This window comes from Pseudophryne corroboree, chromosome 6, assembly GCF_028390025.1.
Source record: "Pseudophryne corroboree isolate aPseCor3 chromosome 6, aPseCor3.hap2, whole genome shotgun sequence".
In the NCBI taxonomy this organism is placed as follows: Eukaryota; Metazoa; Chordata; class Amphibia; order Anura; family Myobatrachidae; genus Pseudophryne; species Pseudophryne corroboree.
The window spans coordinates 539701437-539722321 of record NC_086449.1 but is presented as its reverse complement, the minus strand read 5'-3'; the positions used below and the strand labels follow the sequence as shown (position 1 = coordinate 539722321).

General features: G+C 48.3%; 1 protein-coding gene across 7 annotated transcripts in view; it reads right to left on the bottom strand.

The window, feature by feature from the left end:
- Nucleotides 1-20885, bottom strand: part of POC1B (POC1 centriolar protein B) — a 462304-nt gene that overhangs the window by 391050 nt on the left and 50369 nt on the right. For 3 of the 7 annotated variants that reach the window (XM_063927654.1, XM_063927650.1, XM_063927649.1), the window contains one exon: nt 2061-2145. Coding sequence is in view for 3 of the 7 variants with exons in the window: in XM_063927653.1 (XP_063783723.1) it covers nt 2061-2145; nt 16892-16909 (103 nt within the window). In the remaining 4 variants the exon portion in view is untranslated. The other 4 variants (XM_063927653.1, XM_063927652.1, XM_063927648.1 and 1 more) reach the window with 3 other exon arrangements.

The following is a 20885-nucleotide window of genomic DNA, read 5'->3' as shown; positions in this document are numbered from 1 at the left end:
CAGGTACCTTCAAAGTGGCCGTATCCTAAGACGGCAGTGCCACCTTTTTTGACAAACGTGCGAGCGCCTTATCCACCCTAGGGGATATCTCCCAGCGTAACTTATCCTCTGGCGGGAAAAGGTACGCCATCAGTAACTTTTTAGAAATTATCAGTTTCTTGTCGGGGGAACCCACGCTTTTTCACACTTCATTCACTCATTTGATGGGGGAACAAAACACTGCCTGCTTTTTCTCCCCAAACATAAAACCCTTTTTTTAGTGGTACTTGGGTTAATGTCAGAAATGTGTAACACATTTTTTATTGCCGGGATCATGTAACGGATGTTCCTAGTGGATTGTGTATATGTCTCAACCTCGTCGACACTGGAGTCAGACTCCGTGTCGACATCTGTGTCTGCCATCTGAGGGAGCGGGCGTTTTTGAGCCCCTGATGGCCTTTGAGACGCCTGGGCAGGCGCGGGCTGAGAAGCCGGCTGTCCCATAGCTGTTACGTCATCCAGCCTTTTATGTAAGGAGTTGACACTGTCGGTTAATACCTTCCACCTATCCATCCACTCTGGTGTCGGCCCACAGGGGGCGACATCCCATTTATCGGCATCTGCTCCGCCTCCACATAAGCCTCCTCATCAAACATGTCGACACAGCCGTACCGACACACCGCACACACACAGGGAATGCTCTGACTGAGGACAGGACCCCACACAGCCCTTTGGGGAGACAGAGAGAGAGTATGCCAGCACACACCAGAGCGCTATATAATGTAGGGATAAACACTACCACTGAGTGAATTTTCCCCCATAGCTGCTTGTATAAACAATATTGCGCCTAAATTTAGTGCCCCCCTCTCTTTTTAACCCTTTGAGCCTGAAAACTACAGGGGAGAGCCTGGGGAGCTGTCTTCCAGCTACACTGTGAAGAGAAAATGGCGCCAGTGTGCCGAGGGAGATAGCTCCGCCCCTTTTTCGCTGACTTTTCTCCCGCTTTTTTATGGATTCTGGCAGGGGTAATTATCACATATATAGCCTCTGGGGCTATATATTGTGATTATTTTGCCAGCCAAGGTGTTTTTATTGCTGCTGAGGGCGCCCCCCCCCCCAGCGCTCTGCACCCTCAGTGACCGGAGTGTGAAGTGTGTATGAGGAGCAATGGCGCACAGCTGCAGTGCTGTGCGCTACCTTGGTGAAGACTGAAGTCTTCTGCCGCCGATTTTCCGGACCATCTTCATGCTTCTGGCTCTGTAAGGGGGACGACGGCGCGGCTCCGGGAACGAACACCAAGGACGGGTCCTGCAGTCGATCCCTCTGGAGCTAATGGTGTCCAGTAGCCTAAGAAGCCCAAGCTAGCTGCAAGCAGGTAGGTTCGCTTCTTCTCCCCTTAGTCCCTCGATGCAGTGAGCCTGTTGCCAGCAGGTCTCACTGTAAAATAAAAAACCTAACATATACTTTCTTTCTAGGAGCTCAGGAGAGCCCCTAGTGTGCATCCAGCTCGGCCGGGCACAGAAATCTAACTGAGGTCTGGAGGAGGGGCATAGAGGGAGGAGCCAGTGCACACCAGATAGTACCTAATCTTTCTTTTAGAGTGCCCAGTCTCCATCGGAGCCCATCTATTCCCCATGGTCCTTACGGAGATCCCAGCATCCACTAGGACGTCAGAGAAATTTATTTATACAGCTTGAGTTAATAAACTGCACTAATCAAATGAGCTGGCTCTCTACCATCAGTGTACTGTGAGCGTAACTGTTTAGGATTCTAAATATAAAATGTATTATCATTTATTTATATGGTGCCACAAGGGTTCCGCAGTGCCTTGCAAAGTACACAAACAAAATAGCAAAACGGCGACTTACTGTACAGTAGAAGACAGCAAGTACATTGTATATAAACATTGCTGTGTCAGGAGACAATGAAATAAGCATCAGGGTGGCAGAAACCGAGGGTTAGGTGCCATTGCAAATAGTATGGAATAGAGGTTAGTCTAAGTAAGATAGGGAAAAGCACATGAGGGGAGAGGACCCTGCTCTATAATATAACTAGTTATATATTCCATGAATAATATATACCAAGTTGTTTGTTGTCTGGACTAAAGTCAATACATGTGACAGCATCTTTGTGTCCTTTGAAGTTGCGCTGAAGAACTGGATCTTCCTGTAGAAAAAAAATAAGATTTTACTTACCGATAAATCTATTTCTCATAGTCCGTAGTGGATGCTGGGGACTCCGTCAGGACCATGGGGAATAGCGGCTCCGCAGGAGACAGGGCACAAAAGCAAGCTTTTAGGATCACATGGTGTGTACTGGCTCCTCCCCCTATGACCCTCCTCCAAGCCTCAGTTAGGTACTGTGCCCGGACGAGCGTACACAATAAGGAAGGATCTTGAATCCCGGGTAAGACTCATACCAGCCACACCAATCACACCGTACAACTTGTGATTTGAACCCAGTTAACAGTATGATAACAATGAAGTAGCCTCTAAAAAAGATGGCTCACAACAATAATAACCCGATTTTTTTGTAACAATAACTATGTACAAGTAATGCAGACAATCCGCACTTGGGATGGGCGCCCAGCATCCACTACGGACTATGAGAAATAGATTTATCGGTAAGTAAAATCTTATTTTCTCTAACGTCCTAGTGGATGCTGGGGACTCCGTCAGGACCATGGGGATTATACCAAAGCTCCCAAACGGGCGGGAGAGTGCGGATGACTCTGCAGCACCGAATGAGAGAACTCCAGGTCCTCCTCAGCCAGGGTATCAAATTTGTAGAATTTAGCAAACGTGTTTGCCCCTGATCAAGTAGCTGCTCGGCAAAGTTGTAAAGCCGAGACCCCTCGGGCAGCCGCCCAAGATGAGCCCACCTTCCTTGTGGAATGGGCATTTACAGATTTTGGCTGTGGCAGGCCTGCCACAGAATGTGCAAGCTGAATTGTACTACAAATCCAACGAGCAATAGTCTGCTTAGAAGCAGGAGCACCCAGCTTTTTGGGTGCCTACAATATAAACAGCAAGTCAGACTTTCTGACTCCAGCCGTCCTGGAATTATATATATATATATATATATATATATATATATATATATATATATATATATATATATATATATATATATATATTTTTTTTTTTTTTTCAGGGCCCTGACAACGTCTAGCAACTTGGAGTCCTCCAAGTCCCTAGTAGCCGCAGGCACCACAATAGGTTGTTTCAGGTGAAACGCTGACACCACCTTAGGAAGAAACTGGGGACGAGTCCGCAGTTCTGCCCTGTCCGAATGGAAAATCAAATATGGGCTTTTGTAAGAAAAAGCCGTCAATTTTGACAATCGCCTGGCCGAGGCCAGGGCCAACAGCATGGTCACTTTCCATGTGAGATATTTCAAATCCACAGATTTGAGTGGTTCAAACCAATATGATTTGAGGAATCCCAACACTACGTCGAGATCCCACGGTGCCACTGGAGGCACACAAGGGCTGTATATGCAATACTCCCTTGACAAACGTCTGGACTTCAGGAACTGAAGCCAATTCTTTCTGGAAGAAAATCTATAGGGCCGAAACTTGAACCTTAATGGACCCCAATTTGAGGCTCATAGACACTCCTGTTTGCAGGAAGTGCAGAAATCGACCTAGTTGAAATTTTTTCGTGGGGCCTTCCTGGCCTCACCCACGCAACATATTTTTACCACATGTGGTGATAACGTTGTGCGGTCACCTCCTTCCTGGCTTTGACCAGGGTAGGTATGACCTCTTCCGGAATGCCTTTTCCCTTAGGATCCGGCGTTCAAACCGCCATGCCGTCAAACGCAGTCGCGGTAAGTCTTGGAACAGACAAGGTCCCTGCTGGAGCAGGTCCTTTCTTAAAGGCCGATGCCACGGTTCCTCTTGGAACAGACATGGTACTTGCTGAAAGCAAATCCCTTCTTAGCTCCCGAGGCCATTAGTCCTCTGTGAGCATCTCTTGAAGTTCCGGTTACCAAGTCCCTCTTGGCCAATCCGGAGCCACGAGTATAGTTCTTATTCCTCTATGTCTTATAATTCTCAATACCTTGGTTATGAGAAGCAGAGGAGGGAACACATACACCGACTGTTACACCCACGGTGTTACCAGGACGTCCACAGCTATCGCCTGAAGGTCTCGTGACCTGGCGCAATACCTGTCCCATTTTTTGTTCGGGCGGGACGCCATCATGTCCACCTTTGGTCTTTCCCAACGGTTCACAATCATGCGGAAAACTTCCCGATGAAGTTCCCACTCTCCCGGGTGGAGGTCGTGCCTGCTGAGGAAGTCTGCTTCCCAGTCGTCCACTCCCGGAATGAACACTGCTGACAGTGCTATCACATGATTTTCCGCCTAGCGAAAAATCCTTGCAGTTTTGCCACTGCCCTCCTGCTTCTTGTGCCGCCCTTTCTGTTTACGTGGGCGACTGCCGTGATGTTATCCCACTGGATCAATACCGGCTGACCTTGAAGCAGAGGTCTTGCTAAGCTTAGAGCATTATAAATTTGCTCTTAGCTCCAGTATATTTATGTGGAGAGAATTCTCCAGACTTGATCACACTCCTTGTGTGACTGCTCCCCAGCCTCTCAGGCTGGCCTCCGTGGTCACGAGCATCCAATCCTGAATGCCGAATCTGCGGCCCTCTAGAAGATGAGCACTCTGTAATCACCACAGGAGAGACACCCTTGTCCTTGGATATAGGGTTATCCGCTGATGCATCTGAAGATGCGATCCGGACCATTTGTCCAGCAGATCCCACTGAAGAGTTCTTGCGTGAAATCTGCCGAATGGAAGCGCTTCGTAATAAGCCACCATTTTTACCAGGACTCTTGTGCAATGATGCACTGACACTTTTCCTGGTTTTAGGAGGATCCCGATTAGCTCGGATAACTCCCTGGCTTTCTCCTCTGGGAGAAACACCTTTTCCTGGACTGTGTCCAGAATCATCCCTAGGACCAGCAGACGTGTCGTCGGAACAACTGCGGTTTTGGAATATTTAGAATCCACCCGTGCTGTCGTAGAACTACTTGAGATAGTGCTACTCCGACCTCCAACTGTTCTCTGGACCTTGTTCTTATCAGGAGGTCGTCCATTTTCTTTGAAGACGAATCCTCCTTTCGGTCATTACCTTGGTAAGGACCCGGGGTGCCTTGGACAATCCAACGGCATCGTCTTGAAACTGATAGTGACAGTTCTGTACCACGAACCTGAGGTACCCTTGATGAGAAAAAACAAATTTTGGGACATGGAGGTAAACATCCCTGATGTCCCGGGACACCATATAGTCCCCTTGTTCTTTGCTATCACTGCTCTGAGTGACTCCATCTGGATTTTAACCCTTGTAAGTGTTCAAATTTTTCAGATTTAGAATAGGTCTCACCTAGCCTTCAGTACCACCATATAGTGTGGAGTAATACCCCTTTCCTTGTTGTCGGAGGGGTAATTTTATTATCACCTGCTGGGAATACAGCTTGTGAATTGTTTTCAATACTGCCTCCCTGTCGGAGGGAGACATTGGTACAGCAGACTACAGGAACCTGCGAGGGGGGAAACCTCTCGACATTCCAATCTGTACCCCTTGGATACTACTTGTAGGATCCAGGGGTCCTGTACGGTCCCAGCGTCATGCTGAGAACTTGGTAGAAGCGGTGGAGGGCTTCTGTTCCTGGGAATGGGCTGCCTGCTGCAGTCTTCTTCCCTTTCCTCTATCCCTGGGCAGATATGACTCTTATAGGGACGAAAGGACTGAGGCTGAAAAGACGGTGTCTTTTTCTGCAGAGATGTGACTTAGGGTAAAAAACGGTGGATTTTCCAGCAGTTGCCCTGGCCACCAGGTCCCATGGACCGACCCCAAATAACTCCTCCCCTTTATACGGCAATACATCTTTGTGCCGTTTGGAATCTGCATCACCTGACCACTGTCGTGTCCATAAACATCTTCTTGCAGATATGGACATCGCATTTACTCTTGATGCCAGAGTGCAAATATCCCTCTGCGCATCTCGCATATATAGAAATGCATCCTTTAAATGCTCTATAGTCAATAAAATACTGTGCCTGTCAAAGGTATCAATATTTTTAGTCAGGGAATCCGACCAAGCCACCTCAGCTCTGCACATCCAGGCTGAGGCCATCGCTGGTCGCAGTATAACACCAGCATGTGTGTGTATACTTTTTAGGATATTTTTCAGCCTCCTATCAGCTGGCTCCTTAAGTACGGCCCTATCCGTAGATGGTACCGCCACTTGTTCTGATAAGCGTGTGAGCGCCTTATCCACCCTGAGGGGTGTTTCCCACCGCGCCTTAACTTCTGGCGGGAAAGGGTATACCGCCAATAATTTTCTATCGGGGGAAACCCACGCATCATCACACACTTCATTTAATTTATCTGATTCAGGAAAAACTACAGGTAGTTTTTTCACCTCACACATAATACCCTTTTTTGTGGTACTTGGAGTATCAGAAATATGTAACACCTCCTTCATTGCCCTTAACGTGTGGCCCTAAAAGAAAATACGTTTGTTTCTTCACCGTCGACACTGAAATCAGTGTCCGTGTCTGGGTCTGTGTCGACCGACTGAGGTAAATGGGCATTTTACAGCCCCTGACGGTGTTTGAGACGCCTGGACAGATACTAATTTGTTCGCCGGCCCTCTCATGTCGTCAACCGGCTTGCAGCGTGTTGACATTGTCACGTAATTTCCATAAATAAGCCATCCATTCCGGTGTCGACTCCCTAGAGAGTGACATCACCATTACAGGCAATTTGCTCCGCCTCCTCACCAATATTTTCCTCATACATGTCGACACACACGTACCGACATACAGCACACACATAGGGAATGCTCTGATAGAGGACAGGACCCACTAGCCCTTTGGGGAGACAGAGGGAGAGTTTGCCAGCACACACCAAAACGCTATAATTATCCAGGGACAACCTTTATATAAGTGTTCCTCCCTTATAGCATTTTAATATATATATACATATCGCCAAATCAGTGCCCCCCCTCTCTGTATTATCCCTGTTTCTGTAGTGCAGTGCAGGGGAGAGCATGGGAGCCTTCCCACCAGCCTTTCTGTGAGGGAAAATGGCGCTGTGTGCGGAGGAGAATAGGCCCCGCCCCCTTTTCGGCGGGCTTCTTCTCCGGAGTTTTAGATATCTGGCAGGGGTTAAATACATCCATATAGCCTCAAGGGCTATATGTGATGTATTTTTCGCCATACAGGTATTATACATTGCTGCCCAGGGCGCCCCCCTCCAGCGCCCTGCACCCTCCGTGACCGCTGTGTGAAGTGTGCTGACAACAATGGCGCACAGCTGCAGTGCTGTGCGCTACCTGATGAAGACTGAGAGTCTTCTGCCGCCTGGTTCCGCACCTCTTCATCTTCAGCGTCTGCAAGGGGGGTCGGCGGCGCGGCTCCGGGACGAACCCCAGGGCGAGCCCCGTGTTCCGACTCCCTCTGGAGCTATGTCCAGTAGCCTAAGAATCCAATCCATCCTGCACGCAGGTGAGTTGAAAATCTCTCCCCTAAGTCCCTCGATGCAGTGAGCCTGTTGCCAGCAGGACTCACTGAAAATAAAGAACCTAAAAACTTTTTCTAAGTAACTCTTTAAGAGAGCCACCTAGATTGCACCCTTCTCGGCCGGGCACAAAAACCTAACTGAGGCTTGGAGGAGGGTCATAGGGGGAGGAGCCAGTACACACCATGTGATCCTAAAAGCTTGCTTTTGTGCCCTGTCTCCTGCGGAGCCGCTATTCCCCATGGTCCTGACGGAGTCCCCAGCATCCACTAGGACGTTAGAGAAAAAATATGTAAAAAAAAAAAAATCAGTGCACTATAATGATTGTCATGGGTATAAAAAATAGATGAAAAAAGCATTGCATTAAAAATGTTTCATAAAGGCCTGATTTTCTCCCCCCCAAAATTTTTTTTTTTAAAAAGATAAGCGTTATATGGGTAAGATGGCCATGGCTAGTGTAGAGTCCACTCATGTTCTCCTTTGCCACAAAATGTCACAACATCCCTTCCATTCTGCTGTGATCCAGTTGCTGTGACAGGTACAGGGTTCAGTGACACCTAAACACTAGAAAAATGCTCAAAATACATGCAAACCAACACATGTTCTAGTGAATCATTTTTCCATAAGCTATTCATGAATTGCACTTTTACCAAAACAATCTGTTGTACTGGTGCACTACTGGTTAGATTGCAATGGTAAGAACAAGTGCAAAGAAACTATACATCCAATTTTTATAGCGATTTAAAGATATGAAGGTGTGTACACACGGTGAGATATTTTCTTTCAATTTTGACTATATAGTCAAAATCTCAATAAAAGTTAGTGCAGATCGCAAGGTGAAAGTCACCTTGCGATCCTGATGCGCAGTCCCGCCAGGTCAGCATCGCAAGAAAAGATAGACTGTGCAGGCAAGTCAATCCTTGCTAGATCGGTGTACTATCCTGTTCAGTGTTTTTCAACCACTGTGCCGTGGCAGACTAGTGTGCCCTGAGCAGTCTCCAGGTGTGCCGCCATAGAAGTAGAGCCAAGCCCGTCAGTGTTTTGCCGCTACTGAGGCCCTGGAACGATCAATACTGGTGGGTTTAGTGGTTGCAGAGCCAGTTCTAATTTTGGGCCCGGGCAGTGTTGGGCTCTTCTGGCTTTCTCAGGTGTGGCTCAGGCACTACCTATGGAGAAGCTGCAACATGACATCCTAGGACTTGCAACTGCACCATGCATCACCATTATATTTGAATGTGCCTTGACAATATTTAAAATAAGATTTTACTTACCGATAAATCTATTTCTCGGAGTCCGTAGTGGATGCTGGGGTTCCTGAAAGGACCATGGGGAATAGCGGCTCCGCAGGAGACAGGGCACAAAAAGTAAAGCTTTTTCCGATCAGGTGGTGTGCACTGGCTCCTCCCCCTATGACCCTCCTCCAGACTCCAGTTAGGTACTGTGCCCGGACGAGCGTACACAATAAGGGAGGATTTTGAATCCCGGGTAAGACTCATACCAGCCACACCAATCACACCGTACAACTTGTGATCTAAACCCAGTTAACAGTATGATAACAGCGGAGCCTCTGAAAGATGGCTTCCTACAACAATAACCCAAATAAGTTAACAATAACTATGTACAATTTATGCAGATAATCCGCACTTGGGATGGGCGCCCAGCATCCACTACGGACTCCGAGAAATAGATTTATCGGTAAGTAAAATCTTATTTTCTCTATCGTCCTAGTGGATGCTGGGGTTCCTGAAAGGACCATGGGGATTATACCAAAGCTCCCAAACGGGCGGGAGAGTGCGGATGACTCTGCAGCACCGAATGAGAGAACTCCAGGTCCTCCTTAGCCAGAGTATCAAATTTGTAAAATTTTACAAACGTGTTCTCCCCTGACCACGTAGCTGCTCGGCAAAGTTGTAATGCCGAGACCCCTCGGGCAGCCGCCCAAGATGAGCCCACCTTCCTTGTGGAGTGGGCCTTTACAGATTTAGGCTGTGGCAGGCCTGCCACAGAATGTGCCAGTTGGATTGTGCTACAGATCCAACGAGCAATCGTCTGCTTAGACGCAGGAGCACCCATCTTGTTGGGTGCATACAATATAAACAACGAGTCAGATTTTCTGACTCCAGCTGTTCTTGCAATATATATTTTTAATGCTCTGACAACGTCCAGTAACTTGGAGTCCTCCAAGTCACTTGTAGCCGCAGGCACTACAATAGGCTGGTTCAGATGAAATGCTGACACCACCTTAGGGAGAAAATGCGGACGAGTCCGCAGTTCTGCCCTGTCCGAATGGAAAATCAGATATGGGCTTTTGTAAGATAAAGCTGCCAATTCTGACACTCTCCTGGCAGAAGCCAGGGCTAGAAGCATGGTCACTTTCCAAGTGAGATATTTCAAATCCACCTTATTTAGTGGTTCAAACCAATGAGATTTTAGAAAATCCAAAACTACATTGAGATCCCACGGTGCCACTGGAGGCACCACAGGAGGCTGTATATGCAGCACTCCCTTCACAAAGGTCTGGACTTCAGGGACTGAAGCCAATTCTTTTTGAAAGAAAATCGACAGGGCCGAAATTTGAACCTTAATAGATCCCAATTTGAGACCCATAGACAATCCTGATTGCAGGAAATGTAGGAATCGACCCAGTTGAAATTCCTCCGTCGGAGCACTCCGATCTTCGCACCACGCAACATATTTTCGCCAAATTCGGTGATAATGTTGCACGGTTACTTCTTTCCTTGCTTTAATCAAAGTAGGAATGACTTCTTCCGGCATGCCTTTTTCCATTAGGATCCGGCGTTCAACCGCCATGCCGTCAAACGCAGCCGCGGTAAGTCTTGAAACAGACAGGGACCCTGCTGAAGCAAGTCCCTCCTTAGAGGTAGAGGCCACGGATCTTCCGTGATCATCTCTTGAAGTTCCGGGTACCAAGTCCTTCTTGGCCAATCCGGAACCACTAGTATCGTTCTTACGCCTCTTTGCCGTATAATTCTCAATACTTTTGGTATGAGAGGCAGAGGAGGAAACACATACACCGACTGGTACACCCAAGGCGTTACCAGCGCGTCCACAGCTATTGCCTGCGGATCTCTTGACCTGGCGCAATACCTGTCCAGTTTTTTGTTGAGGCGAGACGCCATCATGTCCACCATTGGTCTTTCCCAACGGGTTACCAGCATGTGGAAGACTTCTGGATGAAGTCCCCACTCTCCCGGGTGAAGATCGTGTCTGCTGAGGAAGTCTGCTTCCCAGTTGTCCACTCCCGGGATGAACACTGCTGATAGCGCTATCACATGATTCTCTGCCCAGCGAAGAATCCTTGCAGCTTCTGCCATTGCACTCCTGCTTCTTGTGCCGCCCTGTCTGTTCACATGGGCGACTGCCGTGATGTTGTCCGACTGGATCAACACCGGTTTTCCCTGAAGCAGAGGTTCTGCCTGGCTTAGAGCATTGTATATTGCTCTTAGTTCCAGAATGTTTATGTGAAGAGACGTTTCCAGGCTCGTCCATACTCCCTGGAAGTTTCTTCCTTGTGTGACTGCTCCCCAGCCTCTCAGGCTGGCGTCCGTGGTCACCAGGATCCAATCCTGTATGCCGAATCTGCGGCCCTCCAATAGATGAGGACTCTGCAACCACCACAGAAGAGACACCCTTGTCCTTGGAGACAGGGTTATCCGTAGGTGCATCTGAAGATGCGACCCTGACCATTTGTCCAACAGATCCCTTTGGAAAATTCTTGCGTGGAATCTGCCGAATGTAATTGCTTCGTAAGAAGCTACCATTTTTCCCAGGACTCTTGTGCATTGATGTACAGACACCTTTCCTGGTTTTAGGAGGTTCCTGACAAGCTCGGATAACTCCTTGGCTTTTTCCTCCGGGAGAAAAACCTTTTTCTGAACCGTGTCCAGAATCATCCCTAGGAACAGCAGACGAGTTGTCGGCATTAACTGGGATTTTGGAATATTCAGAATCCACCCGTGCTGTTTTAGCACTTCTTGAGACAGTGCTAATCCCATCTCTAGCTGTTCTCTGGACCTCGCCCTTATTAGGAGATCGTCCAAGTATGGGATAATTAATACGCCTTTTCTTCGAAGAAGAATCATCATCTCGGCCATTACCTTTGTAAAGATCCGAGGTGCCGTGGACAATCCGAACGGCAGCGTCTGAAACTGATAGTGACAGTTTTGTACAACGAACCTGAGGTACCCCTGGTGTGAGGGGTAAATTGGAACGTGGAGATACGCATCCTTGATGTCCAAGGATACCATAAAGTCCCCCTCTTCCAGGTTCGCTATCACTGCTCTGAGTGACTCCATTTTGAACTTGAACTTCTTTATGTACAGGTTCAAGGACTTCAGATTTAGAATAGGCCTTACCGAGCCATCCGGCTTCGGTACCACAAAAGGAGTGGAATAATACCCCTTCCCTTGTTGTAGAAGAGGTACCTTGACTATCACCTGCTGAGAGTACAGCTTGTGAATGGCTTCCAAAACCGTCTCCCTTTCGGAGGGGGACGTTGGTAAAGCAGACTTCAGGAAACGGCGAGGTGGATCCGTCTCTAATTCCAACCTGTACCCTTGAGATATTATCTGCAGGATCCAGGGATCTACCTGCGAGTGAGCCCACTGCGCGCTGTAATTTTTGAGACGACCGCCCACCATCCCCGAGTCCGCTTGAGGAGCCCCAGCGTCATGCTGAGGCTTTTGTAGAAGCCGGGGAGGGCTTCTGTTCCTGGGAAGGAGCTGCGTGTTGCTGTCTCTTCCCTCGACCTTTGCCTCGTGGCAGATATGAATAGCCCTTTGCTCTCTTATTTTTAAAGGAACGAAAGGGCTGCGGTTGAAAAGTCGGTGCCTTTTTCTGTGGGGGAGTGACTTGAGGTAGAAAGGTGGATTTCCCGGCTGTAGCCGTGGCCACCAAATCTGATAGACCGACTCCAAATAACTCCTCCCCTTTATACGGCAAAACTTCCATATGTCGTTTTGAATCCGCATCACCTGACCACTGTCGCGTCCATAAAGCTCTTCTGGCCGAAATGGACATAGCACTTACCCGTGATGCCAGTGTGCAGATATCCCTCTGTGCATCACGCATATAAAGAAATGCATCCTTTATTTGTTCTAACGACAGTAAAATATTGTCCCTGTCCAGGGTATCAATATTTTCAATCAGGGACTCTGACCAAACTACCCCAGCACTGCCCATCCAGGCAGTCGCTACAGCTGGTCGTAGTATAACACCTGCATGTGTGTATATACTTTTTTGGATATTTTCCATCCTCCTATCTGATGGATCTTTAAGTGCGGCCGTCTCAGGAGAGGGTAACGCCACTTGTTTAGATAAGCGTGTTAGCGCCTTGTCCACCCTAGGAGGTGTTTCCCAGCGCTCCCTAACCTCTGGCGGGAAAGGGTATAATGCCAATAATTTCTTTGAAATTATCAGTTTTTTATCAGGGGCAACCCACGCTTCATTACACACGTCATTTAATTCTTCTGATTCAGGAAAAACTATAGGTAGTTTTTTCATACCCCACATAATACCCTGTTTAGTGGTACCTGTAGTATCAGCTAAATGTAACGCCTCCTTCATTGCCAAAATCATATAACGTGTGGCCCTACTGGAAAATACGGTTGATTCGTCACCGTCACCACTGGAGTCATCGCCTGTGTCTGGGTCTGTGTCGACCGACTGAGGCAAAGGGCGTTTCACAGCCCCTGACGGTGTTTGAGTCGCCTGGACAGGCACTAATTGATTGTCCGGCCGCCTCATGTCGTCAAACGACTGCTTTAGCGTGTTGACACTATCCCGTAGTTCCATAAATAAAGGCATCCATTCCGGTGTCGACTCCCTAGGGGGTGACATCCTCATATTTGGCAATTGCTCCGCCTCCACACCAATATCGTCCTCATACATGTCGACACACACGTACCGACACACAGCAGACACACAGGGAATGCTCCTAACGAAGACAGGACCCACTAGCCCTTTGGGGAGACAGAGGGAGAGTTTGCCAGCACACACCAAAAGCGCTATATATATATCAGGGATAGCCTTATAATAAGTGCTCCCTTATAGCTGCTTTGTTATATCAAATTATCGCCATAAATGTGCCCCCCCCTCTCTGTTTTACCCTGTTTCTGTAGTGCAGTGCAGGGGAGAGACTTGGGAGCCGTCCTGACCAGCGGAACTGTGAGAGGAAATGGCGCCGTGTGCTGAGGAGATAGGCCCCGCCCCTTTTCTGGCGGGCTCGTCTCCCGCTATTTAGAGAAATTAGGCAGGGGTTAAATATCTCCATATAGCCTCTAGGGCTATATGTGAGGTATTTTTAGCCTTTATAGGTAATCATTTTGCCTCCCAGGGCGCCCCCCTCCCAGCGCCCTGCACCCTCAGTGACTGCCGTGTGAAGTGTGCTGAGAGGAAAATGGCGCACAGCTGCAGTGCTGTGCGCTACCTTTTGAAGACTGCAGGAGTCTTCAGCCGCCGATTCTGGACCTCTTCTGTCTTCAGCATCTGCAAGGGGGCCGGCGGCGTGGCTCCGGTGACCATCCAGGCTGTACCCGTGATCGTCCCTCTGGAGCTTGATGTCCAGTAGCCAAGAAGCCAATCCATCCTGCACGCAGGTGAGTTGACTCCTTCTCCCCTCAGTCCCTCGCTGCAGTGATCCTGTTGCCAGCAGGAATCACTGTAAAATAAAAAACCTAGCTAAACTTTTTCTAAGCAGCTCTTTAGGAGAGCCACCTAGATTGCACCCTTCTCGGCCGGGCACAAAAATCTAACTGGAGTCTGGAGGAGGGTCATAGGGGGAGGAGCCAGTGCACACCACCTGATCGGAAAAAGCTTTACTTTTTGTGCCCTGTCTCCTGCGGAGCCGCTATTCCCCATGGTCCTTTCAGGAACCCCAGCATCCACTAGGACGATAGAGAAATCCTGTTCAGTGTGCCGCGAGTTGTAAAAGGTTGAAAATCTCTGATCTAGTTTATCTCACGTCAATAACATCTCACATAAGCCAAAATCTCACATAAGCCAAAATCGTAAGCACACATAGTCCATATCTCAAGAAAAGTTAGTCAAAATCGGTGGTGCTGGGCTTCGGGGAGTTCAAGGGAAATAGCATAGTCAAAATCGGCCATAGCGAGGATCTCACCGTGTATACACACCTTTAGTTCACTAGGAGAATTAAGTATTAAAAATAAATAAATAAAGTCTCACTGCTTAGTTTGGTTTCATAAAATGCTAATTGCACCATGGTCAGGAATTTCATCCAGCTGTCTGTAAGTATGAAAATCAGACTGACAACCTTCAGAGTCCATACACATTAGCATTGTGTTTGTGCTTTCAAAAAGAAACAACATTTTAAGTGGCAATAACATACAAACACTGCATTTTACGCGAATTAAATAAGTGTTTCATACAGTATGTGCTTGATGCATTGACAAACGAGTGGTCTAGAGCTTTTCCCATTTATCTCAATGGGGTTTCCAAAGTGTGTGCTACTTATAGAATCCCCATTTAAATGAATGGTCTATTTAAATGAATATGGCATTTTAAAAATTGGTCAGTGCCCTACACCCCAAACATTTTACATATTTCTTCTACTAGTCCACCTGGCCTAATGAAGCAAGGGTAATTAAGATTGGGGCCCCTGAACTGACAACTCTGCCACCTCGGTAGCGCCTTTATAATTAGGCTTACCATACAGTCCCTTTAAACCAGGACGCTCATGGATTACACAGATTCTGTGTCTTATTAAAACCAGGAGAAATGCAGGCTTGAAGCCAGCCACAGAACCTGTATAATGCATTAGTGTCCCAGTTTAAAGGGATAGTATGGTAAGCCTATTCATAATGGTAATTAACTGTTCACAAGAAGCATGCTGCTAAATTGCTAAGTGAGTGACTAAGGAGTGTCATTATGGGGTTTTCCTCCCTGGTCACTTGTGATTGGTTGGCAGTGAGGGAAGTCCTGAAGGCTCCCTTTCCTGGTCACAAATTAGTACAAACTAATTAAATCTCAAGTGAGGCAGAAAAAAAAAAACAATGCTGAAGACCTCCATTCATGTCAATTGTCCATTCATCTCAATTCTGTTTCCTATTACCACCAATGATAAATATACCCCATAAATGTATAAGATCAACTTGTCTTCAAGTTGCCTCAGCAGATCATATTGGCTGAAGTTCAGAACATGAGACACCCTAGGCTACTACTACTATCCACGTAGACAGGCGCGATCTCGAGAGGAGGAGACCCATGTGCAGGCTCCGTCTGAGCCCCTCTTCTCTAGCCGGCAGAGCAGTAGCTCTGAGCAATAGAGTCCCTGGTGAACCCTAGCGCTGTCCCAGAGCGCATGCACGCTTCATGAATAGACCCCTTTCAGACTGACAAAAATTTCCCGGGTTATTGCACATGAACGCGCATCAACCCGGGAAATTGCTCAGTGTGAAAGGGTACAGGGACAATATCCCCAGGGTTGAATCCGGGATCGTCCAGGGATGCGGTGCAGTGTGAACGGGTATGCCGGGTCAAGGCGACCCCACACCCGTTCTCTGCATAGGAGGCTGTGCTTGGAGATGATTATCTCCAAACACAGCCTCCGGTAGCGTCACCGGTGACGTCACCAACCGGGAATATGCCGAGTCAGGCCGCAAGTCTGAAGGGGTCTCATGCCGGGTCGTACTTGGGAAGCACCCGCGTACACGTTCCCGGGTGCACCCGGCTCTTGTCAGTCTGAAAGGGGTATTAATGTCCTGAACAAGTGTAATGATGTCCTGAAGCAGTTCAGTTATGCTAATCCAGGGGAATTCAATGTTGTGAAGTTGAACCAATCACAATTTAAGGATTTCTCTCTGTAGGAGCACAAAGACAATTACTGGTCCATGACCATGACTAATGACAGGCTGTGTAACCAGAGGAAAGAAGCGGAGAACCCTGGCTCACATACAACTACCCAGCACCAATGTGTAATTTATCTTACAATGTTGGCAACATACTGTATAAGGAAGCCACACGCAGCGCTCTGTGCGGGCCAGACACACCCGCACTGCCTATAGATTTGAAACAAGAAGCAGTAATATCGGATATAACCCGGCTATTCCCCGTGTCACTCGAGAACAGATGTCGCTTTTATGGTGGGTGTGTTATATACACTCATGCACGTTTACTTGGAAGCAGAGCAGATGTTGCCACTATAGCAGCAGCAGTAGCACAGCGGCGAGCAGCCCCCATGTTAGCCCTGACACGCAGCAGCTCAAAGCCCGGCCACACGTTACCCGCAGTCAGTCTCACCAGATAAGACGCCATCGCCGCCTCCGCCGCACAGTGACAGCGGCAGATTCAAAATCACACTACAATAACTGGCTATAGCTGTCATGTGACCAACCCTCAGAGAAGACGTCATCTGGCCACGTGATTGAACTGTGGTCGCGGACCGCAGTGCAGGTCGGAGGATATAGTTCAGTACTTCAGTTCCCGGAGGTCTGAGGAGGCGGCTCTGTTGTTGTCTGCTCTGCTCACTCTCTAGCTACCCGCCCGGCGTACCTGGGGCCAGGAGCCGCCGATGCTGTACAGTGAATATAGAGTGCGGCGGGTAGACTGTATGATTGCTACTCAGTCAGGGTGGGATACTGCTGCGCGTATGAGCTGAGTGTGGTTATGCTGTGCCACACGGGGCTCACCTGTACCAGCTGCAGCTTGTAGACAGTCTGCAGAATCTCTGCATTGGTTTGGGGTAACATACCTTCCAACTGTTCCTTTTTAATAGATACAGTACCTTTTTATGGTCTGTACCGATTTTTGGCTCTCCAAGCTTACATTAAAAGTATAGAAAAAGTCCTTTATCCGTGGTCACGCCCTCTTTACTCATTTGTACCGATTTTTGTGTGTAAAATGTTGAAGGGTATGGGGTATCAGACCCCCTGCTATAGTTATCTAATGGTCTGCGCAGTGTTTCGGTTTGGAGATGGCAGAATTCACTGGTCTGTGAGATTTTACAAACCTATCTCTGAATGTCTGCATGTATTTGATATGATAGAAAGTAGTCTACTTTATATAATCTATGGAGCAGATTTAACAACTGTGATATCGTTAACTATTTTCTCTTACGTCCTAGAGGATACTGGGGTCCATTTAGTACCATGGGGTATAGACGGATCCTTTGGGAGCCACTGGCACTTAAGAGTTTAATAGTGTGGGCTGGCTCCACCCTCTATGCCCATCCTTCCAGACTCAGTTTAGAAAATGTGCCCAGAGTAGCCAGTCACAGCCAGGGGAGCTCCTAGAGCTTCTTTTAGTTTTCTTTTTTTTCTAGAGTTCATTTAGGCACAGGGAGGCTGCTGAAAACAGCCTCCCTGCTTCGTGGGACTAAGGGGGGGAGTAGTGTCCGCCCTGCGGGGTCTGAGCCACTATGTCCGCTGACAGGACACTGAGCTCCTGAGGGTGCTGATCGTTAGCTGCTCCAGGCGACCGCTTACTCCCGGAGCATACTGCCACCCCCTTACAGAGCCAGAAGACTTCGGTGGCGAGTGAGTCACCGGCCCCCCTAGCAAGCGGGGAGTTGGTGTGAAGATGGCAGCAACAGCGTAGGGAGCGCATTACTAACTGCGCTTTGGAGCTCAGCGGTATATAGTGCGGCGCTGTGAGGGGCGCCCTGAGCCAGCGCTTATACCCTACACTGGTCAGAAAGCCTGTCAGGGATCGCTGCCAGCAGATATCCTCAGGCCAGTATAATATAATGAAGAGCGGGAAGCAGCACCATGTTCGGGGGCGGGTGCTTCTCGGAGCGGACCCAGCAGTGTTCCACGCCATTTTCATGCCTGCAGTTCCTGGACAATGTCACAACTGAGGGCTGCCTCAGTTGTAGGGGCTGATGGGTACCTGAATTTAGGAGGTGAAATGGGACTCCTAGACTTGCGCAGGAACAGTAGTACCAAAGCCCGAAGGCGTGACCACGACAACAGGAGGTGCCTTTAAGGATGTTTATTAAATAATACAAGTCAGAGAAAGTGCAACAAAACAATAACTGTCAAAGAGAAAGTCTCTGAGTTCCTACTGGTTTGAGACCAGTAAGCGGAGCACTAGTTTATAATGCCTTTAGAGCGCAGGTAGAGCATAAGTTATGCTGGGGATCGCAGGTGAAGCATTAAGTGATGCTGGGGATCGCAGGTATATCACTCCACTATGATAGTGAGTTACTGATGATAATGGAAACAGAGAACCGCTGGAGAGTGGCTGCTGGAAGCTAGGGTACACACTCTGCTTATACTGGGTGCGGAAGCAATGTAAACAGGTTGTACCACAGCATATAACCCAGGAGAGTTGGAGCTGCACCGCAGAGGGTAGACACAGAGGAGTCAGGCTGTACCAGAGAGAGCATTCACAGGAGAGTCTTTAGTGAACTGCAGACTAGAATCTCTGGAGGGACAACTGAAGCACTGACAATTTCCTGGGTGCCGGGACAGGATATTTATACCTGCAGGGTAACAGGGATTGGCTGACAATTATGCACAGGCAGCAGCAGCACTGCGGATTGGTGAGGAGAGCAACATGTGATTCTATCCAAGATGGCTGCGCCCATGACCGACTTTTGAAGGGGAGAAGATGATCTTGAGGAACCATGTGCCAAACAGTAATGGCGGTGAAGGCCGCAGCAGCAGAGGCTCCACGCACTCCCACACACGCACAGCGGCCACAGGGATGACAACAGCGGCCGCAGCACATGGAGGACGGTGCACTCCACTTTCATGAGGTGAGACCATAGGCGCGGCGGTGACGGCCGCAACGGGACTGTGAGCACACTAAGAAGGCCGCTGAACCAGCGCTGCGGGCAATACCAAAAGAGTTGTATGGAAAACATAGTTATAACCCGGCCCTGGCACGCTGACCCAATCTCAGTAGACACCTAACAGGTAGAAAATGGCGTTCAGTTACCCAGATCGTGACATCACCCCCTTCCCCTCTTTAGGAGTGGCCCCAGGACACTTCTTAGGTTTTCGCGGAAATCTGGTATGGAATTTCTGGACCAATTTAGGAGCATGGGCATCTGATGCATTCGTCCAGGAACGTTCCTCAGGACCATAGCCCTTCCAATCGATCAGATACTGGAGATGTCCATATCTAATACGTGAATCCAGGATTTTGGCGACCTCATACTCGACACCACGTTGAGTCTGAACTTTGGGTGCAGAGGGAAGCGTTGAATGAAAGCGATTCAGAATCACTGGTTTAAGGAGTGAAACATGGAATGTCTTAGGAACTTTTAAAAACAGAGGTAGCTGAAGCTTGTAAGCCACTGGGTAGACAACTTGTTCAATTAGGAAAGGTCCGATATAGCAGGGGGCAAATTTCATACTCAGGACCCTCAGTTGTAGATTCTTCGTAGACAGCCAAACACGGTCACCAACTTTAAGGGCTGAAATTGCCCTACGCTTCTTATCCGCAAATCTCTCGTACCTGGAGGATGCTTTCAAAAGAGCTTCACGAACATTCTTCCAGTTATTTGAAAACTGCTGAAGCATGATATCAGCTGCAGGCACCGATGTTGCTGGAAGCGGTTGGAACTCTGGAACTTTCGGGTGGAACCCATAGTTGGTGAAGAATGGCGTGGAAGAAGATGAAGAATGGTACTGATTGTTGTGGCAAAATTCAGCCCATGGGAGGAGTTGAACCCAATCGTCCTGGGAAGGAGATATAGATACGGAGGAAGGCCTCCAAGTCCTGATTCACCCTCTCAGTTTGCCCATTGGTTTGAGGGTGATAGGCTGGAGAGAATTTCAACTTTACTTGGAGCGCCTGACAAAGACTTCGCCAGAACTTGGCCACAAACTGAACACCTCTATTAGAAATTATCTCCACAGGGAGACCGTGTTTTCTGAAGATCTCTTGAATGAAGACTTGTGCCAACTTGGAAGCTGACGGAAGACTGGTGAGAGGAATGAAATGAGCCATTTTGGTAAACCGGTCAACTACCACCCAGATGGTGTTGAATTTGTTACAGGGAGATCCGTGACGAAATCCATCGAAAGATGGGTCCACGGACAATGAGGAACAGACAAAGGGACCAGTTGCCCAGCGGGTGACTGGCGGGATACTTTGTGTTGGGCACATTTTGGGCAGGAGGCCACAAATTCAGCAATGTCCTTTTTTAGGGTCGGCCACCAGTATGATCTGGAAACGAATTCTAAGGTCTTGTGTATGCCCGCGTGTCCGGCGAAGCACGAGGAGTGTGCCCAATGCAAGAGCTTCCTTATGAGAGCCGGCTTCACAAAACTTTTCCCTGGCGGGGCATAGACTCCATCCTCACTGCGGAGAACGCCACTGGATCAATAATATAATGCTTGTCAGTAGACTCAGACTTATTTTCTTTCTCCCAGGAGCGG